Here is a 26,973-nt window from a genome sequence, read left to right on the forward strand (position 1 = left end):
CCTCAACCATCCTTCATTTCGTTTTTCACTCTACCGGAAAATTTCAGCACCAAAACATTCGAGTGTGAGAAGATTTATTTATTAAATTTAAACATCAATTATGATTTATGAACCAACAATTAATCCACCATTTCATTCATTAGAATGGTCTTTTGAAATTCTTAAATGCAGCTATCGTGCATATAAATCTGTCGGGATAGAAACGAATGAAAAACTTTGTTGATAAAAACTAATAAATCTATTAGTAGAGTGATAGAAAACTAGGTAAATAGAAGCGTAATTGTGTATATCAGTGTTTTTCTTTATTATTTTCGTAAATAGTTTGATTTATGAGGGAAACGGTTCAAGGAGTTTGTGTCCGTTGGTTTTTACCATGAATTCTTAACATCTAAACAAGTTTCCAAATTAATTATTTCATACGATTATGTTTTTTATCAGGGCATGAGCTTCCTGAATCATGGGTGTTTCCAAGATTATTTGTTTGTTTTTATAGGAGAATACGAGATCGATTCACCTATCTATATCATTGGTTCAAGCATCTTCTGCCATTACCAAACAAATTCTGCTTCCATCAGGAGGGAAAAAAAATACATAGATGGGCAACGAGGCAAGATGGAGCTGGTGGCGGGTTTTCATTGTGGCGGGAGTGGCGGTAACTGGATTTCTTTTTTCTAGCAGCAGTGCTTCACAACCGGAGCAATTGATGGAGACTCAGCCTGTGGTATCCAGGATCGCGTTTGGATCATGCGCCAACCAGGACGCTCCTCAGGTTTTTGTTTTGCTTGCTTGTTTGTTTGTTATTTCCTCTTCAATGAATGTCAGAAAACAGACCTTGCCGATTAGCTGCAACCAAACTTGAAGAACACAAACTTGAAGCTGAAGAATGACAGTGGCAAGATTCGAGAATGAAAAAATTGGTGGAAAAAGTTCAAGATTCGAGCCGCAGTCATGTTTTAACCACAAATTTCTGGCCAAGCAAACAAGGACGAAAGCGTTGTACGGCCATAAGTTCTTGCTCATAAACTGGTTTCACACGATCTCTAATAGATAAAACATGAGCGAAATAAGCAATCAGCCTCTTGGATTGAAGGAGAACCGCACCAATACCAAACCTTGACGAATCAGTTTCAATTTCAAATGGTTGTGAACAAATTGGTAGTGCTAATTTATGTAATGCAACCATAGCATTCTTCAATCTATCAAACGCCACTTGAGCCTTTTCGTTCCATTCAATATCTCCCTTTTTAGATAAATTGCTCAATGGAGCTGCTAGGTGTCACAATCGCAACCTTTCAACTTCAGACGAGTGATTGTGCGGTACATGTTCGAACCTGTCAACAAGTCAGTCGATCAAAATTTAAAAACCGCGGACAAACTCATGTATGATTCAGTCTCCCGTCACATTCTTGAGAAAATGTCTTAGAAAACGTGAGAAAGAAAGAAGTTCATTGAAATCAACGTTACAATATGCAACAACTGTCAGTTGCAAGGGAAAAGGTTTGCTTGCAAAGATTGCGACAATGTTTGGGCGGGGATTAACGATTATGCCTCCCCTATAGTACATTTTGAACATTTTTAGCTCTGGTAGACTTGCATATGAAAATGTCGAAATGTTACACTCAAGCTTTATGACTTAAAATGGAAAGCAACTAGCTAAACTAAATACAAAACATAAAGATAAGATAAATTGGAGGTATTTGGGCATACGGTCATAGGCAAACAACGCCCTAGACAAGTATGACTGTGACACTAAGCTGTCATAATTGTTCACAATTTTTCAGTAATAACCAGTAATCCAAGAAAACCACGGACTTCCTTGATAGATGTTGGAACATGCCACTCAAACATAGCCCTCAACTTTTCTAGATCAACTTCGACTTCCTTGCTGGAAATTAGATGTCCAAGATACGCCACCCTTTCTCTAGCAAACTGGCACTTGGCTCGATTAACAAAAGGCTGATTTTCCCGAAGAACAGAGAGGATTATGCGTAAATGCTTGACATGTTCTTCTATCCCACGACTGTACTAAAATGTCATCAAATAGCACTCATACAATTTTTTTGCAATGGCTTGAACATAGGACTTCCCTGGACCATATGATATTCTCTAATATCATCTTAAATCACCGATTCAATACAAAAGCTTAAGCTATTAGGTGAAGACAAATTTTGCTATAATAGCTAACATGTATGATTTAAGAACCCAATCAAAGTAAGCAATTAGAATTGATTAAGAAACTAATCATGAATAAAGGTGTGCAATTCTAGGCTTTTAGGTTGCATATGCTAAGAAATAACTAGTAAGCATTTCATTGTTTTAAGTCAATGAATAACTAAGAAAAACAAGATGATCCCCAATATCTAGACTAGACCCATTTTCATTGAGTTTATCCTTTTAAATTTCATGTTCTTTAAGTTTCTTTGCATATAAAAATTACGACACACAAAAATTCCTCTTTGGTTACCATTCGAGTTTAACAGTTATCTAAATATCTAGATATTCCCAAAGAATCAATTGTAGAGTTAGTAGTAGGTTCCATGAAAATATAAATACATTTGCTTAGTGAAGAGTTCGTAGGCAACGACGAAATTCCTCACTAACAAGGTACTACTAGGTGTTCAACCTAGTTGAAATTCACAGGTGCACCTCGTGATACTTAGGTTACGTAGATTCTTAGATTTACTAATGTATTCTTTGACACTTTATATCTTTTCATTATCTTAATGGAATTATTGTTGAAAAAAAGGAATAACACTTTACATGGAGTTGTTCTTTTTGCAGCCAATCTGGAACTCCATAATCAACTTTGACCCACATGTTTTCATTTGGCTTGGTGATAACATCTATGGAGACATTAGGCGTCCATTCAAATTATTTGGTCGAGAAAGGACGGTAGGACCGTGGAAAAATGTTCCACGTTTCATTCCTTCATCTAAGCAGGAAATGATGCTCAAATACAATAAGGGCAAGACAATTCCAGGCTATTCTCGGCTTAGACAGAGGACCAAGGTGCCAGACCCATTAAGTTCATCTAAAAGTTTATTACATTATTTGATTTTTAAATGACTAAAATTTTAAGAAGTGGGTGGGTGCCTTTGATTTTTAGTCAGTTGCATTTTGTTGTTTTAGGTAATCGGTGTCTGGGATGACCATGATTATGGATTAAATGATGCTGGAAAGGAATTTACCGAGAAGGTCACTAATCAGAAGCTTCTCCTTGATTTTTTAGACGAACCTCTTGATAGTCCAAGGTGGGAGTTCGTTTTCTACTTCTACTTATTATTTGTCTAACCTAAAGGTTGTGCTTCTTTGGTTATCTTATTATTATTTCTCCATATCAATCAATAGCTTAAAATAAAAGAAGAAAAGATGAAATGGGGAATTTCTCTCTTAGAATGTATATTATTCGGAATTCACAACTTTCTTCCTTATCGACTGAGGAAAATCTCACTGTTTATATACGGGTTAAAAGAATGATAAATCATAATAAAATAAGAGAAACAATACAACAATATAGCAAACTTGTGCAATGCGTAACCAAGCCATTGGAGAATGCGACTGACTTGAAGTCTTGTACAGCTGAGATATTCTGGAATTTTCCTTTTTAAACCTGAGATAGAGTTTACGTGGTGGCAACACATCAGCTGCCAGGTATTGCTGATTCATCAGATTGACCGTGGACCGACTGACTATTCTTTTCCTCAATAATATTAATCTTGCAGCTTATTCCGTATATTTGATTACATCGTAATACTTTCTTCCATTAACTGATATTAGAAAGTTGGTGTTGATATTTAAATTTTTTGTTGGCATTATGCATTTTGTTAAATATTATTTTAAATTTGCCTTCACCCATCAGTTTAAGCTTTTGGGTTGAATTGATGATTTAAGATGGTATCGGAGCAGTAACAAACATTCTCCTATTTCTTCTAATTCTCTAAGTTCTTCTTCTTATAAGTCCTTACCTGATGTCTTTGATCTTGATATTTCAATTTTCCCTACAAAAGGTACCTGTAATTGTGTCAAATATCCCATTGCAAACTATCGTCTTATCATAGATTGTCTGACAGACATAAAGCCTTTGGGTCCATACCAACATGTTTGCTCCAAAAAATATGTAAGAGACCTAGAATGATTTGAATTGGAAATTAGCAATGATGAATGCGTTGAAACAAAATTGCACATGGGACATAGTTGAACTACCCAAAGATAAGAAAACAATTGGATGCAAGTGGGTGTTCACGGTAAAATGTGAAGCTGATGGTAGTTTTGAAAGGTTCAAAGCCACATTGGTTGCTAAGAGGTCTATTTAGACCTATGGAGTTGATTATCAAGAAACATTTGCTCTAGTTTCTAAAATCAATTCTACCAAAATTTTGCTCTCTGCTACAGTTAACTTTGATTGGTCTATATCAACTGGATGTTAAGAATGCCTTTCTCAATGGAAAACTTGAAGAAGTATTTATGGACTTGCCACTTGGTTTTTAGATGGATCTCGAGATTAACAAAGTGTGCAAGTTAAAGAGAGCACTATACGGCCTTAGACAGTCTCCTAGAGCTTGGTTTGAACGCTTCGAAAAAGCAGTCACAAGCTATGGATACAGTCAAAGTCAAGCCGATTATACAATGTTCTATAAACATACAGGAAATGACAAGGTTATGATTTTGATAGTTTATGTTGGATGATATCATTCTTATAGGCAAAGGTGAGACATGACTGACTCTCTTGAGGAAAAAGTTAGCTGATGATTTTCAATTCAAAGACCTGGGAACTTCAAAATACTTCCTAGGCATAGGGTTTTCCACGTCCAAAGTTGCATTCCTGTCAACCAAAGGAAGTGTATTCTTGTTCTGCTAAAAGAGACAGATTTACTTGGTTGCAAGGTAGCATAAACTCCCATTGAGCAGAATGTGAAATTGGAAGCTGCAACCGAAAATGATATAGGATAGAGAAAAGTACTAGAGATTTGTGGGGAGCCTCATACATCTTTCTCACACACGTCTTGACATCGCTTTTGCAGTGAGTATGGTAAGTCAGTTCATGCATGCTCCTGAGCTAGCTCACTTTGATGCAGTTTATAGAATCCTAAGATATTTGAAAGGTACTCCAGGAAAAGGCATATTGTTTAAAAGACAGGATCATTTCAACGTTGAAGTTTACACTGATGCTGATTGGGCAAGCAGCACGACTGAGGGAAGATCTACTTTTGGTTACTGCGCCTTTGATGGAGGAAATCGAGTTACTTGGAGAAGTAAAAAGCAGGTTGGAAGGAGTAGTGCATAAGTAGAATTTAGAACTTTAGCCATGGTGTTTGTGGGAGTATATGGATAAGAAGACTGTTGGAAGAATTGAGATTCACTCATACAATGCCCATGCGCATTTATTGTGATAACAAGGCACATATTTCCATTGGCCACAATTGAGTCTTTCATGGTAGGACGAAACATATTGAAGTCGATAAACACTTTATAAAGGAAAATATCGATTCGGGAGTAATATGCATATCGTACCTTCCAACAACAGAACAAATTGCAGATGTGTTAACTAAAGGCCTTCCCCTTCCGAAGTGGCAATTCAACAGCTTGATTGACAAACTAGAAATGGCTGATATCACCAGCTTGTGGGGGAATGTTGATCATTTCCTTTCTTGTAGATATTGTATTGTATTGGTTGTATCCTTTTTTTTGAAAAGGGCACGAGTCTTAAATTTTATTAATAAAATCAAGACTAGTGCTCAAAGTACAAGCGAATTATACAACACACAAATAGAGGGACCGAGGATTTGTAGACGCACTCGGACATTTCTACTAGGTTGACACCCCAAGCCCGCATCATCTCCTTCAATTAACTATCGTCAACTCGAACAATTAATCAAATACGAGCCAAATCCGCTCCCACCCCATACAAAGAGCCCTGAGAGAACATATCAGCCTATACAAAATAACTACAAGAGGTAAATCCGAAAAAAAAAAGAAATACAGACAAACAACCAAAATACAACAACTATAAGAAGAACTAACAATCTGGAAAAATAAAAAGCCCTCCTATTTAAGCTAATCTCCTGAATGCTAAAAACTTCGAGTTCTTTTGTTAGGATCCCACCTAACAAGTATTATCTCAAGAAGAAAAGATGAACTCAAGAACTCTTAAAAGAACATTCGGTTATGAAATATATATTAAAAGATCATAAGAACAAGTAACAAGTAACCCTAGCCTTTCGAGAGGGCTAGACTCTCCCAAGGTTCCCTTACAAGAGAATCTGATGTAATTCAAAGTTGGATGTTTTTTTCCAAATTAAATCTCTGCCAATAATGGCTAAGAGATGTGGTATTTATTAAGGTTTTGTAAGTTTGTTACAAAGTAGTTACAAGAAAGCTGTTTATGAAACAGTTAAGTATTTAACTGTTTTAACTAACTACAACTGTCTTCTACTCTAACTAACTATAGCTTTCTTTTAGCCTTATTCTTATTACATCAAAATCTCTACAAAATTCTTCACACCTCTCCCCAACCCCTCTCCTACTATTTATAACAAAAAGACCTAACCAACTTACTATCTATTTACTAATATGACCTCACTAACAACCATTTTCATTTTCTCCTAATAGTCCACTATTTTCCTATCTAGGGTCCTTACATTACTCCGCCCTTCGAAGACACCTTGTCCTCAAGGCGTGCTTACAAAATATGAACTTTGAATTCTCTACCAGACCCCTGCCTTCTCAAAAGAAATTTCCTTTAGCTTTGCCTTGAAATTCCATTGGGTTGTAATAATTTCACTTGCATTCAACCCTTTAGACAGCCCCAGACTCCAAGAACTTCCCCAATCTTCATTCTTCTCACACGGCAAGTGACCCCAATTAACCAGCTGCAATTCCCTGAGCCTATTTCCATGCCACTTGCATTTTAATTTGAAGCTCTTCCTCTCCAATGGGCTAAGCCCACAGTTAACTTTATGACCCCATCCCCAATTCAATTTCATGGCCCATACACCATCTTCCTTAGAATTACCAATGAGCTTCAGGCAATTTCAGTCCATTTTCAAGTTACTTTCCAGCCACTCTAACAAATGGGTCTCAATGAATTTAGCAAGTTCAAGCCCATTAATTCCTTTTTTTTCTTTAAGAAGGCTGTATTTCTTTGTATTGAAAAGAGAGACAACGAGTTCACACCAATTTACGTGGAAACCCGAGTACCGGGAGAAAAACCACGATTGTTTGTTGTTATTATTTTCTAATGAATAAAACAATAGGTACAAGGGAGAATAAATAGAGTACACAATGGAATAAAAAAGGAAAAGATTTAGGAAAATAAGGAATACATTCCCATAATCTTTCCATAATTATTCTAGGATTCTAACAAGGAAAAAGCCTAGAAAAAAAGGAAAGAATTCCAACACTCCCCCTCAAGTTGGGACGTAAATATCAATGAGGCCCAACTTGCTAACGCAGAAGTCGAAGTTTGGTCTGAGAAGCCCTTTGGTAAGAACATCAGCAACCTGTTGACTCGAAGGGATGTACGGAATGCATATGCTCCCACTGTCAAGTTTTTCTTTGATAAAATGTCGATCAATCTCAACATGTTTAGTTCTATCATGTTGAACAGGGTTGTTAGCAATACTAATAGCGGCTTTATTATCACAGAAAAGCTTCAATGGTGTCTCACATTCCTGATGAAGATCTGTCAAAACTTTCTGAAGCCAAATTTCCTCACATATTCCTAAACTCATAGCTCTGTATTCAGCCTCAGCGCTGCTCCTGGCCACAACACTTTGCTTCTTACTCCTCCAAGTTACAAGATTGCCCCAAACAAAGGTACAATAACCAGAGGTAGATTTTCTGTCAACAACAGATCCTGCCCAATCCGAGTCAGTGTATGCCTCAATGGTCTTTCTGTCTGTTTTTCTAAACATCAGCCCTTTACCAGGTGTTGATTTTAAGTATCTCAAGATTCTGTTGACAGCTTTCATGTGTTCCTCATTAGGGGTCTGCATAAACTGGCTGACAACACTCACAGCAAAGGAAATATCAGGACGAGTATGAGATAAGTAAATTAATTTACCCACGAGGCGTTGATACTGTTCTTTATCAACTGGAACTTGATCATCAGAGTTTCCTAGTTTGCAGTTGAATTCAATAGGAGTGTCAGTGGGACGACATCCTAACATACCTGTCTCGGTTAACAAATCAAGGATGTATTTTCTTTGAGATACGGAGATACCTTCTTTAGATCTGGCCACCTCCATTCCAAGGAAATATTTCAAATTTCCCAAATCCTTGATTTCAAACTCATCGCCCATTCTCTGCTTTAGTTGACTGATTTCTGCCTGATCATCTCCAGTCAAAACAATGTCATCCACATAAACTATTAGAACAGCAATCTTTCCTGTTTTGGAAACCTTTGTAAATAAAGTATGATCAGAGTGTCCCTGCCTGTACCCTTGGGACTTGACAAAGGTAGTGAATCTGTCAAACCATGCTCTGGGAGACTGTTTCAGACCATATATAGATTTCTGGAGTTTACACACATGCTGACCAAACTGGGCTTCAAATCCAGGCGGAGGGCTCATGTAGACTTCCTCTACGAGGTCTCCATTCAAAAAGGCATTCTTAACATCCAGCTGATATAGAGGCCAATCTTTGTTCACAGCAACAGATAACAGAACTCTAATAGTATTCAACTTAGCAACTGGAGAAAAAGTTTCTGAATAGTCAATACCATAGGTTTGAGTAAATCCCTTCGCAACTAACCTTGCCTTGTGTCTGTCAAGAGTACCATCAGCTTTGTATTTGAGAGAGAACACCCATTTGCATCCCACAGTTTTGTGTCCCTTAGGTAGAGTACAAATGTCCCAAGTACTATTCTTTTCAAGAGCTTTCATCTCTTCCATGACAGCATTCTTCCATTCAGGATACTTTAAAGCAGTGTAGATATCTTTTGGTATTATGGTAGAGTCAAGGCTTGCTGTAAAAGCTCTGAACTGAGGAGAGAGACTTATCGTAGGAAACATAATTGCAAATGGGGTGTTTAGTACAAGACCTGGTGCCTTTTCTCAGAGCAATGGGAATGTCAAGAGAGGAATCATACTCATCTGATTTTCCTGTATGACCCTGTTCCGCTTCATTATTACGGGTTTCTATTCTGACCTCAATCTCATCACCACTGTCCTTTTCTTCCACGTTTTCAAGAACAGCAACATTAGACCTGTCATTCTCACTTATCATATTCTTAGTACAGGGTTCAGTAGGGTTTTCCATACCTTGATCTCGAGGAGGTTCAGAGTCTTGGACTGGAGCCGGCGGCTGACTAGTAGGGGAACCGACTTCCTTTTTGTGATTCCTCCTGTAGTACGTTTTCCAGGGGACTTGGTTTGTGGGTAGGACTATGGAATGAGGAATGATGTTAGACACGACACTAGGAGTGGGTTCGATGAATTCAAAGGTGTTGTTAGACTCTTCACTCACACTCTCCCCCTGAAGATGGCTAACGGGAAAGTAGGGTCGATCCTCACAGAAAGTAACATCCATAGTGACAAAGTATTTTCTGGATGGTGGGTGAAAACATTTATAACCACGTTGGTGAGGGGGATACCCAACAAACACACATGCCTGAGCCCGAGGGGTAAATTTGGTTTGATTAGGGCCAAAATTATGGACATAAGCGGTACACCCAAACACACGAAGGGGAACCTTAGAAACATGACGAGTCGATGGGTAGGACTCCTTAAGACAATCTCTGGGAAACGAATCTCATATATTAGATAATGAGTCTGAGCTCAAAATACAAGAGGTTATACATTGAGCAATTAAAGAACTAGGGATCAGTAGACACACCCGGACATCTCAACTAGATTGACACCCCCTAGCGTCCTCATCATATCTAAAAACAAAAACAAAGATAATAAAATGGTTGAAAACATAAGACCTTTACATCAACATCATTTCATGAACAAAAGACTACATACAAATCTAAAACGGGCAAAAAACAGGGCCCTTTCCTAACTCTCGTTTGCTGGATTCAAAATGACTAATCAATAAAGGCTTGCCTGTCAGTTGAGATGAATATCTTGTGTGGAATAATCATGGAATTCTTTGACCATGGAGCACCATGATGAAGCATTTAAATGTGCATACTCAAAGCGATTAGATCATACTGAAGTCTTATTGTGGAAAACGCGTTGATTCTTTTCAAACCAAATTTCTACTAATAAAGCCTTGACTGCATTGCACCATAGTATTAATGAGGTTCTCTTTAAATTTGGTCCAGTTCACAATTGTACTTTGTATTCTTAAATTAATGAGGTTTACTAATAAAGGCTAATCTAATACCATTAATAACTCTAGTCAACAGTTCAGAATTTACTTTTGGGTTTCTGGTTTCTCGGTTTTTGGTCTTGTTCATGGGACACATATTATGGTTTCATTGCTGCTTTTCTTTTTTTCTTCTTTCTTTTTGTTTACTTGTCTTGGATTTTGTACCTTTGAGTATTAGTCTCTTTTTATTTCCTTAACGAACGATCTTATATCTCATTAAAAAAGAAAAGAAAAGAGTGATAATTTCAAATTATTCAATGAGACTCGTATGGCATTTCTTGTCCATCTAGGGACATTATTTGTCAGTTTGCTAAGCAACACTACCCATGCTACTGTGTGTGTGTGACTTATTAGAGAGAGAAGGAGAGAGAAAGAGAGTGAGAGAAGAAGGGGACGAGTGTAATAGTAAAATAGAAAGGAGAAAGGAATGGTACAAGATTAATAGATAATGAATTGTATATTAAATTGGAAAAACAATTGTGTACTTTATTGTTGGGTTAGCCTTAGACCTTGGCATTTTGTTGTGATAAATTATTATTTATTTATTTTGGGCAAGATACAAACTTTCACAGGGAGTTGAGTAACGCACCAGTGACGAGAAGATAAATTGATTTTTATAGCACTGTCATACTTGAATTGTTAATTTACTTCTTAGTAGATATTTTCTGTTAAATTCCTAACCACACATCTACCATTCTAGGCGCAAGCAGCATGGTGTGTATGCATCATATATGTTCGGCCCTGTAGGTAAACAAATTAAGGTACAACTTAGCTTGGTGATCTTTCGATGATTCTCATCTTCATAATTTGATTTTAATGATGTTTGTATTATATATTTATCCTTCATCAAATATGTTTGTCACCTGAATTTTTCTAGGTTATCCTATTAGATACTAGATATCACCGTGATCCGCTGTTTAGTGATGGAACTATTTTGGGTACTGCTCAATGGACATGGCTGAAGAGGGAGCTTAAGGGGCCAGAGTCGGCAGTAACAATAATTGGGTCATCCATTCAGGTGTCTCAAGCATACTTTGTGTACAAGCCTCTAGCCTGTGCACTTTTTCTGTAAATCTACTCTTACACTCATTTCGCATTAAATCTTATCATGAGAAATCTTATCTTCCTTGGGTAACATAGTGTAGTAGTTGTAAGCTTTATTTTTATGAGTACATGTGACTGGTATTCTACAATTTAGGTTATATCAAATCTTTCTGCAACCACCAGACCGTTGTTCTATTTGGAGTCTTGGGGACGTTTCCCAAAGGAAAGAGATCTCCTTTTCAAGTTGATTGCAGATAGCAAGGTAAAAATCTGTCATGCACACCTCTGATCCTACTTTTTACACAAGCATCATTGCTCTTCAAGGGGACGTTTGGTTAGCTATAAAAAGAATGAGTTTGAGTTGAGTTAGTAATAATTGTTGAAACGTTATTGGGGGAGCTGACACGAATAACTATTGAAAGCAATAAACACAAAATCAAGGCTTACGTGATAAACCCTAAACCCTAAATAGAATAGTACAAAGAGATAAAAAAGGAAAACATATTTATGGTAAATTAGAGCAAACTCCGAATGGGCTAAGCTCACTAATTCTAATAATAACGATGTGAGAAACGTGAGTTTATGCCAATAGCAAGTTAATAAACCTCTTTAATTATTGGCGAATCAAATAGGGGATTGGTTTTTTCACCCACCTAACCCAACTCTCTCAAATTACTCAAGTCGTCAAACACCACTAAATAACAAACTGCAAACCAAATGGAAAAATAAAATGGAAAAATAAAATAGAGAAATCTCCATAGTTTATAATTTAAAACTTTTTGGAAGAATTTGTCCCTGAACTATTGTTTGCAATAATTTAGTAGTTTAAATTTCTAACGCTTTAATCCTTAACATAAAAAATTATAAATAAAGTTATTTTTTTTAAAAAAAATACAAATGATGTAGTCTATATTGTTTATGAACACATTTACTCTTTGATTGGTTTATCTATTAAAATATATAAGGAACACCATTAAATTTTAATGCCATTTTTTTTTCGGCGGATTAAATTATTAGGGGACATTTGACCGACTTGATTGGCTCAAAGAGTTTGTGGGTCTTCTTAACAAAACCAGGAAAATATGGAAGAGGTAGAAGAAGATTGCAAGAGAAACATTTAACTTTTTTTTTTTGAAACGAGACAAACTTCTTTATTAATAAGCACTCAGAGTACAAGAGAGTTATACAATGAGAGTAATAAAGAAGTCTAAATTTGGAAAATTGGGGGATTGGGAGGTGCACCCAAATATCTCAACTAGTTTGACACTCCCTTTGCGCCAATCATCATATCCCAAGCATACAAAAACAGAACTTTCTAAAATTAATTAATGTCCAAGTTAATCCAAAGGGCCCAGAAGAAAATTAAAAACCAGAAGAAAATCTAACACCTGAGAAGGCCAAAAACATAAAAACATAAAAGTTCTAAGGCTAAAAATGCAGTAATCCACCAAGACTTCAAAACACAGAAAGAGGCCTGCTGTAAGAATCTTTCAAACCGAATAATCTGCAAACTGAAACATGAACTAAAATGCTGGTTGAGAGAGAGAAGCAGTCCAGTTGAGGCAAATTTCTTGAATGGAATAACTTTCAAACTCCTTATTCAAGGAGCACCAAGCTGCTGCACTATGTTCTACGGAACAAACAATTTCTGCCCTTGGTCTTTCCTTGTCATGGAAAATTAGTTGATTACACTCGAACCATAATACTGTGAGGAGAGCTTTAGACAAGTTTTCCCTTATTAAACATGATTTCTTGGATAGAGACGGGCCGCCAGTTGCTGAGGCACATTTGCACTTAGGGATCCATAAAAAACTCAAATCAAAATTGAACAAAGAGAAAATCCTACCCCATCAGAAGGATGAAAAGGAGCAGGGCATAGAGAGATGAAGAAGATCCTCATTAGCCTTTATACATAAAGGACAAATCAAAGGAAGAAGGCATTTATTAGGGGATTTCCTTTGCAAGGTTTCTGAGCTGTCGAGGGACTCGAAAACCATAATCCAGATCAGGACATTAATTCTCTGTTGGCTGCTTGATTTTCATATAGCTGTAAATAAATGTTTGTCCATTGGGGAGGCAGTTTTTAGGTGAGCTGAAAGAGCCTTAACAGTGAACCTGCCAAGGAAGTCAATGGACCAAAATCTATAATCTTCAGAATCATTCAACTTTTTCAAGGAGGATAATAAAGATTGAAATTCTGCCATTTCATCCTCTTTCAAACTGTTGAAACACAAATACTCCAACATAGTAATATAGAATATGAAATCTCACTGTAATGATAATAAAGGAAATTACAATATGAAGATTGAATTGAATAAGATATCCAATTCGATGAATTCTCTCTCCCCTCTCTGTTACTCTCTTTCAAGAATATACATAAATGTTTCTTCACCAAAAAGCTGCCTCTCTCTCTCTTCCACTTTCTATTTATATTTCCTTCCCCACTCATTGTGGTCCCCCCTTATGCTGTTACGTCCCTAACTAATTCATTCTCCCACTTCTTTTCTTTAATATTCTTCCTTGTACTGTACTGGTGGATTATGGGTGGTCTAATATTGCATTCCCGGTCTAGTTTCACCTTGTCCTCAAGGTGGAAATTAGGGAAGGACTGTTGGAAATCATCATAATTTTCCCAAGTTGCCTCATGACGCGACAACCCTTTCCAGCTCATCAGAACTCCCCAAGCTCCTTTCTCATTCTTTTGGTATCCATAGACCTCATCAGGTACAGCTAGCCACTCGTGATTCTAAGTAAAAAATGGTACCAATTCTTCCTTATTTATGCCCTCTCTGAAGGCTCTCTTCAGCTGTGCAATATGGAAAACAGGATGAATAGTTGCTGAAGTAGGTAATTCCAACTTATACACTAAAGGGCCAATTCTTTTCAGAATTTGGTAAGGACCGAAATATTTAGGTGACAGTTTCTCATTCCTTCTCTTCCTCATAGAAACCTGTCTATAGGGTCTGATTTTTAAGAACACCATGTCTCCCTCTTTAAATTCTACATGTCTTCCCTTCATATTTGCATAACTCTTCATCTTTTCTTGTGCTATTCGTAAATGATCTTTCAAAGCACCCAAAGCTACATCTCTTTCTTTAAGTTGCTCATCTAGGGTGGAATTTGGAGTTTCCCGGTCTCCATTGTATATAAGGGCTGGTGGTGTGCGGCCATATATAGCTTGAAAAGGTGACACTCCCAAAGTGATGTAATTCAAAGTTGGATTGATTTTTCAAAAGAATTCTCTGCCAATAATGGCTAAGATAAGGGGTATTTATTGAGAATTTGTAAGTAGTTACAATTAGTTGAAATAACTGTTTATGAAACAGCCTTAACTGTTAAACAGTTTAACTGTTTAAACTGTTTTACTAACTAACTACAGCTGTTTAACCATAGCTTTATTCTATATTACATCATTCCACCCCCTTAGCATCAAACTCGTCCCGAGTTTGTCATGAAAGTTGAAATCCATCTGGTGCAATGGAGTATGACCAAACCAACCTCCTACATTTTGGACAAAAATATTGTGATCGAAGGGATAAAATCGAGACAAAAAATCAAATATGGCCACTAAAAGATGAATCTCTCCATCGGCCATAAACCCAAAAAAGACGTTCCCTTCAATCTCATTTAAAGCCGTCTTCAAAGAATCAATTTCAAAAGAATAAACTTTTGAAGAAAATCCTTCCAGAATCACATTTTCTTTATTATTCGCTTCAAGTTCTTTGACGGTTTGAAGATTCATTTCCACCTCAACCAATGTGTCGTTGATCTTTTGCTCGGTGTTTGATACTTCTTTTTCATCTTCTTTGTTTTCTTTACTCATATCACTGCCTTCATCTTCAGCTAGTGCTATTGTTTTCCTTTGGGGGCATTTGTTGGATAAGTGGCCAGGTTCACCACATCGAAAACACTTCCCTAAGGACGGGCGAGTGTAATTGTTTAGACTCTTCCCCCTGCCTGCTCCTTCTTTCTTTTTGCTTGCCTCTTGAGTATCGAACTCTTTACCCTTCTCAGCCACTGATGTTGCTGGCTGTTCCTCCGTCCTCCTGTTGTAAGGTTGCTTCTTGGTGGAGTTCGTCTCCCATGTAATCTTTCTGTTAGAGTTCTTCAATCGTGCTGTGATCATTTCCTCTACTGTCTCCGCAAGAGAAATAGCTTCCGACAAGAAGCGAAAGGGCTGTAACTTTACCTTTTCCTTGATATCGAATCGTAATCCGCCAATGAACCTTGCAATCTGATGCTGTTCGTTCTCACTTAGGTTTGTTCTTGCACTCAGGCGGTGGAATTCTTCAATGTACTCAGCTACTGTCCGGACACCTTGGCGGCAGTTTTGGTACTGATTGTATAAAGTTTGTTCGCAGTTTGGTGGTAAGAATCTTGCCTTCAACAATTTTTTCATCTTTTCCCATGAGCGAACCGGTTGTTTCCCGCATCTTTGTCTATTGATTTCTAACTGATCCCACCAAGCTGATGCACCAGCCCTTAATTTTAAGGCTACTAGGTGGACTTTCTTGCGTTCAGGCGTATCCATGTAGTTGAAGAAGTTTTCAGTACTCTTTATCCAGTCCAAGAATGCTTCTATGTTTCGTTTGCCATCATACATGGGAAGATCAATCTTCATCTTATAATCGTGGTATTCTCCTCTTCTGGCCTCAATTCTTTGGTTATTTCTTCCTGCTCGTGCTTCATCATTGAAGTTCCACATGTTTCCTTGTTCATCCCCGCTTGAAGAATCATCTTCTTGGGTTTCTTGCCAAGCTTCTTGATCTTCTTGAAAGTCTTCATCAATCTGTTGCTGTATAGCGTAACCAGGTCTCCTTCTTTGAAGTCCTCGTGGATTGTTCATGTTTCTAACGTATCCCCTTGCTCGCCGGCCTCTTGCTTCACCAAAACGTTGGTCGTTTTGGAAGTTAATTTCATTCCGTGGTGGTGGCTGTGGGAATTCTCCTCTTCGGTTTAACAGTTCGACACTTTCCATCAACCTATCAAATTTGTTGTGGAGATCTCCCAAAGATTCTTCAACAGCCAGCAAGCGAACTGTTGATGTCTTTGGAGAGAGAACGGTGATTTCCTCCGCCGCTTCTTGCACACGGTTTTCCCCCGTGGCAGGGTTGTTAACTCTTCGGCCAGCCATTCCGTCCCAAGAATCGGGGCTGCTCTGATACCAATTTGATGTAATTCAAAGTTGGATTGATTTTTCAAAAGAATTCTCTGCCAATAATGGCTAAGATAAGGGGTATTTATTGAGAATTTGTAAGTAGTTACAATTAGTTGAAATAACTGTTTATGAAACAGCCTTAACTGTTAAACAGTTTAACTGTTTAAACTGTTTTACTAACTAACTACAGCTGTTTAACCATAGCTTTATTCTATATTACATCACAAAGATTGTTGGTATGTAGTATTACCAATATTCAGCCCAAGGAATCCATTTCATCCATTCTTTCGGTCACTCCCCACAGAAGCAACGTAGGTAAATCTCCACTGATCTGTTAACAACCTCTGTTTGACCATCCGTTTGAGGATGATAAGTGGTGCTCCGGTTCAATTCAGTGCCTACCAAACGAAATAGTTCTCTCCAAAAATTACTCAGAAAAATCTTATCACAGTTAGAAACAATTGATTGCGGAAAGCCATGCAACCTTACTATCTCCTTCACAAATAATTCTGCCATAATCTTGGCATCAAAAGGATGCTTGAGGCCTAGGAAGTGAGCGTATTTACTAAAGCGATCCACCACCACCAATATCACTTCATATCCCAAGGATTTGGGCAATCCTTCAAGGAATTTCATAGAGATATCTTCACATACTCTACTTGGTATTTCCAGTGTAACTAATAACCCTGCAGGTGTGAGTGCTGATGCCTTATTTCGCTGACAAATAGTACACTCTTCACAAAATACTTCTGTATTTCAGACTTCATACTGATAGACCCCCAATTATACACCAGTACAGTAGAAGGAAAAAGAAGAAGGTTAACCGCACGTGCTAGGAGAATAGCCTTAGTTTTAATATTGTTAGTAGATGCTCCATAATAAAATAATAGAGCATAAGTAGGAGTGGTTATGGAGAGAGAAAGTTAGTTAGAGTATAAATAGGAGTTGGGTATGGAATATAAATAGGAGTCAGTTGGGAGGGAGAAAGGGGTGAAGAATTAAGGCTGCAATATTCCTTGAAAGAGAGGAAGGGCAAGGGGTTAGGGTTCTTTATATTTTCTTTTACTGCTTTGAGATTGTAATTCCGTTGCAAATATCAATAAATAGAAACACTATATCAGTGTTCTATCAAATTGGTATCAGAGCTGTCGAATCTGGGCAAGGAGAAAACCATGGTTAACACGCGATCGGAAGAGAGAATGGAAGCTTACGATCAGGAAATGTTGCTGATGAAGAAAGAAGTGAGTAAAATTCCAGCGATCGAAGAAAGCTTAACAGCGATCAGTCATCAAACTGAAAAGACGCATCAAATACTGATGATACTCATGGATTCCATTGCGAAAGAACGGACGACAACCAGTGAGAAGTTGGCAGACTACGGCGCACAAGAAACTGGATGCAGAAAAAGTAATGAAGGAGAAAGTTCGACAAGTAGGAGAGGTGAGAATGAAACAAAGGAGAGGAGGACTGAGGACGAAGAGGGTGTGAATGAGAGAGACAAATTTAAGAAGGTCGAAATGCCAGTATTGAATGGCGAGGATCCGGATTCGTGGTTGTTCCGCGCCGACCGGTACTTCCAAATTCACAAACTGAGTGATGCAGAGAAGGTTTTGGTGGCGACCATCAGTTTTGAAGGCCCAGCGTTAAACTGGTACCGAGCACAAGAAGAACGCGATAAGTTTACAGGATGGCACAATCTTAAGGAGAGATTGCTGGTGCGGTTTCGATCGTCGAGAGAAGGATCCATCTGTGGGCAATTCTTAAGGATTAAACAGCAGACCACAGTGGAAGAATATCACAATGAGTTCGATAGGTTGATGGCACCACTCGCCGACCTGCAAGATCGTGTGGTAGAGGAGACGTTTATGAATGGACTGTTTCCGTGGATCAAAGCTGAGGTAGTTTTTTGTAAACTGGTTGGTTTGGCCGAGATGATGCACGCAGCTCAACTCGTGGAGAACCGGGAGATCATTCGCAAGGAGGCGAACCTAAACGGTTATGCCAAGGGTAAATACCCCCCTCCAAACTCTTCAATCATCAAGAGTAGTGCAGCGATGAATAACAGTGAGAACCAGGGAAATACCATATTTCCAATGAGGACGGTGACATTACGAACAACGGCTGGAGAAGTTAAGAAAGAAGGCCCGGCGAAGAGACTACCCGATGCAGAATTTCAAGCCCGAAAAGAGAAGGGACTTTGCTTTCGCTGTAATGAAAAGTACTTTCATGGACATCGATGTAGAGGAAGGGAGCAAAGGGAACTAAGAATGTATGTGGTGAAGGAGGATGAGGAATATGAAATTGTGGAGGAAGCGGAATGGGATGAGACAGAATTGAACTGTGTCGAGATAAATCCAGAAGATCAGGCTATCGTTGAACTTTCCATAAATTCAGTGGTGGGGCTGACGAATCCCGGAACGATGAAGGTGAGAGGAAAGATTAAGGATAGAGAAGTAATTATCCTAATAGATTGTGGAGCAACCCATAACTTCATCTCGAACAATGTGGTGCAGGAACTGAGTTTTACCGACGAAGACTACCTTCACACTATGGAGTGATTTTGGGCTCGGGTCAGCAGCTGTGAAGGGGAAAGGAATTTGTGAAGGCATCGAGCTAGAACTGGATGGATGGAAAGTGGAAGCGAACTTCTTACCACTTGAGTTGGGAGGAGTAGATGGAGTACTAGGAATGCAGTGGTTGTATTCATTGGGCGTGACGGAAGTGGATTGGAAAAACTTGACCATGACTTTTCTACACAACGGGAAGAAAGTGAAAATCAAAGGAGACCCCAGCTTAACCAAAGCCATGGTTGGTCTCAAGAATATGATTAAGTCATGGAAGGATTTTGACCAAGGATTCTTAATTGAGTGCCGAGCAATGGAGACAATGTATGAGCCCTCAGAAGATAATGGAATTGAGGAAATTCTAACGGTGGACGAGGCAGATTCAGTTGTCCTGAAGAAATTCGAAGATGTTTTTACATGGCCGGAGACTCTACCTCCACGAAGAAGTATTGAGCATCATATCTATTTGAAACAAGGAACTGACCCCGGTAAATGTGAGGCCGTATCGCTATGGATACCAACAAAAGGCAGAGATGGAGAGATTGGTGGAAGAGATGCTGAGTTCAGGGGTTATTCGCCCAAGTAATAGCCCATATTCCAGCCCGGTTCTGTTAGTACGGAAGAAGGATGGAAGCTGGAGATTCTTCGTGGATTATAGAGTCTTAAACAGCGTGACTATACCCGATAAGTTTCCCATTCCAGTTATTGAGGAGATATTCGACGAGTTGAATGGAGCTAGATGGTTTTCAAAGATTGACTTGAAAGCTGGGTATCATCAAATTAGGATGGCAAGTGGAGATATCGAAAAGACAGCATTTCGTACACACGAAGGACATTATGAATTCTTAGTCATGCCCTTCGGATTAACTAATGCCCCCTCAACTTTCCAGTCTTTGATGAACACGGTATTTAAGCCATATCTAAGGAAGTTCATATTGGTGTTCTTCGATGATATTTTGATCTATAGCGAAAACTTAGAGGTACATCTCACACATCTTGGACTAGCACTGGAAATCCTAAGAAGAAACGAACTCTATGCTAATCGAAAGAAGTGTAGCTTTGCACAAGAACGCGTGGATTACCTAGGCCACATCATATCAGCTCAAGGAGTTGAGGTCGATCCGGAAAAGATAAGAGCAATTAAAGAATGGCCTACACCTACAAATATAAGAGAAGTTTGCGGGTTCCTGGGCTTGACAGGATATTACCGAAAGTTCGTCCAACATTATGGATCAATGGCAGCTCCTTTAACTCAGTTAGTGAAGAAAGGAGGGTTCAATTGGACTGACGATTCAGAAGAAGCTTTTCAAAGGCTGCAACAAGCTATGATGACTCTACCGGTCTTAGCATTGCCACATTTCAGTAGCACCTTTGAATTGGAAACGGATGCATCGGGGTATGGCATAGGAGTTGTGTTAATGCAAGCCAAGAAACTGATTGCCTACTTCAGCCACACCTTGGCAGTAAGGGACAGAGTAAAGCCAGTCTATGAAAGAGAATTAATGGCCGCAGTCATGGCTGTACAGAGATGGAGACCGTATTTACTCGGAAAACCATTCATAGTAAGGACTGACCAGAAGTCATTGAAGTTTTTACTAGAGCAGAGAGTAATTCAACCTCAGTACCAAAAGTGGGTAGCCAAGCTATTGGGATACTCTTTTGAAGTACAATACAAACCAGGACTAGAGAATAAAGCCGCTGACGCCCTATCCCGTGTACCTTCAGCGGTTCAATTCAGTAGCTTGACGGCACCAACATTAATAGACTTATTAGTAGTCAAGAAGGAAGTGGAAGAAGATACCAGACTTCGCAAAGTATGGGATGAACTACAATCAGGGGAGGAGAATACTGAAAGAAAATTTTCTATCAGACACGGAATGCTAAGGTACAAGGACAGGTTGGTGTTATCTCAGTCATCAACTTTGATTCCAGCCATACTGTATACTTATCATGATTCTGTGATAGGTGGACATTCTGGGTTTCTAAGAACTTATAAGAGAATTACTGGAGAGTTATATTGGGCCGGAATGAAAACTGACATCAAAAGGTACTGTGATGAATGTCTTATTTGTCAGAAGAATAAATCCTTGGCTTTAACCCCGGCTGGGCTATTACTGCCATTGGAAGTTCCCACCAACATTTGGAGTGATATCTCAATGGACTTCATTGAGGGGTTGCCGAAATCAGGTGGCTTTGAAACTATATTTGTAGTGGTCGATAGGTTCAGCAAATATGGTTATTTCCTTGCCCTCAAACATCCTTTCACAGCGAAAACTGTAGCAGAAATATTTGTTAAAGAGATTGTGCGTCTACACGGATTTCCTAAATCCATCGTATCGGATAGAGATAAGGTATTAGTGAGCAGTTTTTGGAAAGGAATGTTCAAATTGGCTGGCACTAAATTAAATAGAAGCACGGCATATCACCCACAAACAGATGGTCAGACCGAAGTGGTCAACAGGAGCGTGGAAACATATTTAAGATGTTTCTGTAGTGAGAAACCAAAGGAATGGGCAAAATGGCTAAACTGGGCGGAGTATTGGTACAATACCACCTTCCACCGGTCATTGGGAATCACTCCTTTTCAGGCTGTATACGGTCGCACACCTCCTCCGTTAATATACTATGGGGATCAAAGCACATCTAACTTCCTGTTAGATGAACAACTCAAGGCAAGGGATGAAGTCTTGGAAGTATTGAAGGAACACCTTTGAGTGGCTCAAGATAAAATGAAAAGGAATGCAGAATTGAAGAGAAGAGATGTGGAATACAAGGTTGGTGACATGGTGTTTTTAAAAATTAGGCCATACAGGCAATCTTCCTTCCGTAAGAAAAAGAATGAGAAACTGTCCCCAAAGTTTTTTGGGCCATTTGAAGTTACAGAACGAATATGACTGGTAGCATACAAGCTCCAACTACCGAAATCGTCATGTATTCACCCAGTCTTTCATGTCTCGCAACTTAGAAAGATGGTGGGAAATCACACCATGTTGAAACCATAAGAAATGGCCTGTTTAAATGAAAACTATGAGTGGTTGGCTATTCCGGAGGAGATATATGGGTATTCGAAGAACAAGGAAGGAATGTGGGAGGTACTGATTAAATGGCAAGGGCTACCACCTCAGGATGCATCTTGGGAGGAGTATGAAGACTTTCAGAAGAAATTTCCGAATTTTCACCTTGAGGACAAGTGTGCATTTGGAAAGGGAATGTAATGATAGACCCCCAATTATACACCAGTACAGTAGAAGGAAGAAGAAGCAAGGTTAACCGCACGTGCTAGGAGAATAGCCTTAGTTTTAATATTGTTAGTAGATGCTCCATAATAAAATAATAGAGCATAAGTAGGAGTTTGTTATGGAGAGAGAAAGTTAGTTAGAGTATAAATAGGAGTTGGGTATGGAATATAAATAGGAGTCTGTTGGGAGGGAGAAGAGGGGTGAAGAATTAAGGCTGCAATATTCCTTGAAAGAGAGGAAGGGCAAGGGGTTAGGGTTCTTTATATTTTCTTTTACTGCTTTGAGATTGTAATTCCGTTGCAAATATCAATAAATAGAAACACTATATCAGTGTTCTATCACATACCTTCCCAAAATCGTTCTCTGGTCAACCTCTTGTAAGTTCTTAAGAACCCTGAATGGCCCCCAAGGACAGAATCATGGTAAGTGTGCATAATAGTAGGGATTAAGGAAGAGTTCTTTGCAATCACCACCAATCTTCCTTTGTACTGGAGCATCCCTTGTTGTAAAATATAGCTTTTTACTTCTTCTCTCTATATCTTGCTAACTATCTCCTTCAATCGTTCATCCTTTTCAACCTCCTCCCTTATCACCTTCAAATCAATCAAAATAGGGGTTGTTAGTTGGTTGAGGTGTACAGTAGGTGGTACTCGAGACAGGGCATCTGCTGCCTTATTCTCTAAACCGGGCTTATAAACCACTTCGAATGAGTACCCAAGTAATTTTGCAATCCATTTCTGATATTGTGGCTGTATCACTCTCTGTTCAAGCAGAAATTTAAGAGAGTGCTGATCAGTCTTGACTATAAATGTTCTTCCTAATAGATAAGGTCACCAACGTTGTACTGCCAACACGACTGCCATTAACTCCTTCTCATAGACTGGTTTGGCACGATCCCACATGGCTAATGTGTGGCTATAGAAAGCAATTGGCCTCTTATTCTGCATTAGGACTGCTCCCACTCCATATCCCAAGGCATCTGTTTCAACTTCAAAGGGTATATTAAAATCTGGTAGTGCCAAAACCGGCAGAGTCATCATTGCTTGTTGCAACTTTATGAAAGCTTCTTGAGCTTCAGCAATCCATTTAAAAGATCCCAACTTTAATAAATGAGACAAAGGGGCTGCAATGGAACCATAATACTTACAGAAAAGGAGTGTGTTATCGGCGAATTGGAGCAACGGGAGATGGATCTTATCCTTGCCAACAAGAACCTTCAAACCGTCCATTAATGTGAAGTTTGTTTATGATTGATCCTAGAACCTCGCTTACTAGAAGAAATAAAAAAGGTGAAAGGGGGTTCCCTTGACGAATACCTCGAGAGGCTGCTATTCGACCTCTTGGCTTTGTAATTCAAAGTTAGGATTAAATTCCTCAAATGAATTCTCTGCCTTTTTTCAGGCTAGGAGATTGTTATATATTGATATTTCAAGGTTAGTTACAAGTTAGTTACAAGTGGGTGTCTAACTGTTTTGGTTAGTTATTGATTACAGCTGTTCTTTAACTAATTAAGGATTTTAACTAACTAACTAACTATGGTTTACATCACTTCCCATTAATGAAAATGGAGAATTTTGGGTTTTTAAGCAACCTAGCATCCATGCTGTCCATTTAGGACTAAGGTTTTTATGAGAAAACCTTTTCTAAAAAGTTCCAATTTAGATGGTCAAAAGCTTTCTCAAGATCAAGTTTCAAAATCCAGCCTTTTTCCTTTTAGCCCTGTGCCTCGTTTGCAAACAAAACCGAGAAACCCTTGACTTTCATATACAGATGGTCTGTGAGAAAAACTCTTGCAACCCACAGCAGGTTAACTCTAATAGAAAGGAAATATTCCACAACCATTTCATAGAATACAATTGAGGAAGTTAGAAATCAGGGATACACCCATGCCCCACAGCAAGAAACTTCTCATTGATGGACTTTGGGCCATTTTACCCGAGAAAAAGGAAAAATAACAAATCCGAAGTGCAACAAACCCAAAGCTCAACTATTAATGGGCTGTTAGAGAGGTCCTACTGTTGATGATATATAATTAAATTTGCCTTCAACCACCAACTTAAGCTTTTAGGTGAGTTGACAATTTAATATGGTATTAGAGTAGGTAGTCCAGGAAGGTCATGTGTTCAAGCCCCTGCATTGTTGTTTCCTCCCCAATTAAAATCGATTTCCACTTGTTGGGCCCTTCAAATATTTCAAGCCCACAAGTGAGGGGGAGTGTTGGTGATATATAATTAAATTTGCCTTCAACCACAAACTGAAGCTTTTGATTGGAAAAAACCAAGGGAACTCATACTCCATATAAGATGTAGATGGGCTACTCCTCTCATTGCCAGTTGGTTTTGAGATGGAACCCCATACTATCAAGTCTAACACCCACAACTAAATAAACATCAATTTTATGTCTTATTAACTCTTTACATTACAGGCCTAGGAGTTCACAACTCAGAAGTTCACAATCCCATTACTTCTCTTAGGCACCTCCTTACAAACTTTTAATTACAGGTATTATATTGTTGCCAATTTGAAGTAGTAGAGGCTAAACCTAATTTACATATCACATTGAAGTATCTCTACTGTATATGGGTGACATCCCTTTTGGTTTTTCCCTTTTGTGCACTTGGGATATTTCATTCATCAAGGAAATTGTTTCTTATCGAAAAAAAAGAACATATTATTTGATGTAGACTTAGCTCTAATCCTTGTGCTTGTGATAATTTCTTGTCAAGATGAATACTCCATGATCTATTTTGTTCTCTTATATGCATTGTCTTTTCCTTCTGTCTTTGTATGGATCAAGAGAAAAGGTGTTCTCTTCATAAGCGGAGACGTTCATTTTGGAGAAATTTCACGCTCTGATTGTGCTGTCGAATATCCGCTATTTGACATAACCTCAAGTGGTCTTACCCAAGCAGTTGAAAGGGTTGTTCCGCGACCATTACAATTTTTAGTGAGGTTTCTTGCGTGGTTGACGCCATCTACAATGAGAGTTATGAAAAGCAAATGCAGATACAACTCCTGCACGTTCGGTATGCATGCCACTCGCTTAATATTTAGTTTAGATGTTCTTTACTGTTTCGCCTCTCTTTTGTGTACAAATTGTCGGTTCCTTTTAGGCCAACCAAATTTTGGAGTCGTTGAAATTGATTGGGGTGCAAGTCCTGTAAGAATAAAAATGGAAGTGCGGGATACGAACGGACTCACTGTGGTAGGTGTAGATATCCCTTTGAGTTCATTGCGTCCAGGAAACAACGAGTACTTGTCCAGTAATAGTACGGGTGAGTATCAGAGGCATTGTCTTCTGGAAGTCCATTTGGGATGGATTGTCCGATATCGCCTGGCAATTTTGTTTTATAGTACTTTGACGTGTAAGTTATGAAATGTGCTATGAATTGAAATTCTATACAAATAAAACCAGGTACGAGTAGTGATGGTCAATTTACTTTCTATATTGCAGTACTCCTTCTCGCTTTGCTGGGAATTGGTTATGTGGCCACTTTGTCTTGCAGGAAGTGCGTCCGCAAATGCAAGCGTGACTAACCGGCGTTTTCACTCTTCTTCTTGTGGCTGGATATGTTAGGCCGGTGTGCAGTTGTTTTATATTCTTAGTTTCTGTCTTTTACTAGACAATTATTTTTTTGAAGATTATTTTCAAATTCTATAATGAATATAGTGTAAATTTTGAAGTATTTTGCTTTTTTTCAGGAGAATTTTCAAAAATAGCAAATTTTACAAAAATATTTATAATCTATAGCAAATTCTATTAGTTATAAAAGACTATCGGCGATAGAATTTAAAAATTTGCACTATAATTTGTAAATATTTTAATTTATTTTGCTAAATTTTTAAAAATATTCTTTTTTTATCTATCATTTAAATTTTAAGTTTTAAATATTAAATGTAGGATTATATCAAAGAAAGACAAACCAAGGATTCATTGCTTTTGGCATGAAGTGTATTTTGTTTACTTAAGCAATGAAGTGTATTTTGTTTACTTTGCCATTTTTGACCATTTACTAAACAAATTACTAAAAATTTGTTATCAACTAATTTAATTTCTAGTGAGTAGTTATAACTAGTTTACAAATGAAATATAATTTGTGAGCTTTGTTTCTATTTAATTCATTGGTTTCAAATTTCTGTTTTCAAATTCTTTACCAAACAGTCAAAGACATTGAATAAAAAATATTAGAAGAAGACATTTACTCTATGCTAGTTGGAATTTAGGCTTGAAACGATATGACCTAGTTGTTACCTGACAGTTTAAATTTAAATTTTGCTTAAATTTATTTTTCATTAAGTTTAATTAGTAAATATTTTATCATGAAATTAGTAATTAGTCAACATTTATTGTTTTAAGTTAATTTACAGTGCAAATGTTTTGGATGGGTAAACAATCTTGACAATATTTTTAGATGTGTTGGATGTAAAATGCAATATTTTAAAGTTAAGTTCATTTTATCATGAGATGTGTTGGATGTGTAAACAATATTGACAATATTTTTAGTGAGAAAATAAGTTTTTGAATAAATATATTTAATAAAGTTTAAATTTTAACATGAAATTTAAAAGGGTAAAGAACAGGAAAAACAGTTAAAATACATGGGATGAAATCGTGCCCTTAGTTTTTAAAACCAAGGTACAAAAACATCGGCAT

General features: G+C 38.0%; 1 protein-coding gene across 5 annotated transcripts; it reads left to right on the forward strand.

Annotated features, from left to right (window-relative positions):
• The first annotated feature begins 47 nt into the window (after positions 1–47).
• On the forward strand, positions 48–26,116 carry LOC101210375. Of its 5 annotated transcripts, none has more exons than XM_031884867.1 (10): positions 48–64; positions 494–769; positions 2,782–3,009; positions 3,130–3,251; positions 11,015–11,075; positions 11,192–11,332; positions 11,513–11,620; positions 25,117–25,345; positions 25,433–25,684; positions 25,774–26,116. In XM_031884867.1, the coding sequence occupies exons 2-10, from the start codon at positions 596–598 to the stop codon at positions 25,854–25,856; spliced, it is 1,398 nt and encodes a 465-aa protein (XP_031740727.1). In that variant the 5' UTR covers positions 48–64; positions 494–595; the 3' UTR covers positions 25,857–26,116. The 5 variants fall into 5 exon arrangements, with proteins under 5 accessions (XP_031740727.1, XP_031740726.1, XP_031740728.1 ...); XM_031884866.1 differs by lacking the exon at positions 48–64 and adding an exon at positions 155–264; XM_031884868.1 differs by lacking the exon at positions 48–64 and having other exon boundaries at positions 285–769; positions 25,433–25,594.
• The last annotated feature ends 857 nt before the right edge of the window (positions 26,117–26,973 follow it).

The sequence above is a fragment of the Cucumis sativus genome, chromosome 4 (assembly GCF_000004075.3).
Source record: "Cucumis sativus cultivar 9930 chromosome 4, Cucumber_9930_V3, whole genome shotgun sequence".
Classification (NCBI taxonomy): Eukaryota; Viridiplantae; Streptophyta; class Magnoliopsida; order Cucurbitales; family Cucurbitaceae; genus Cucumis; species Cucumis sativus.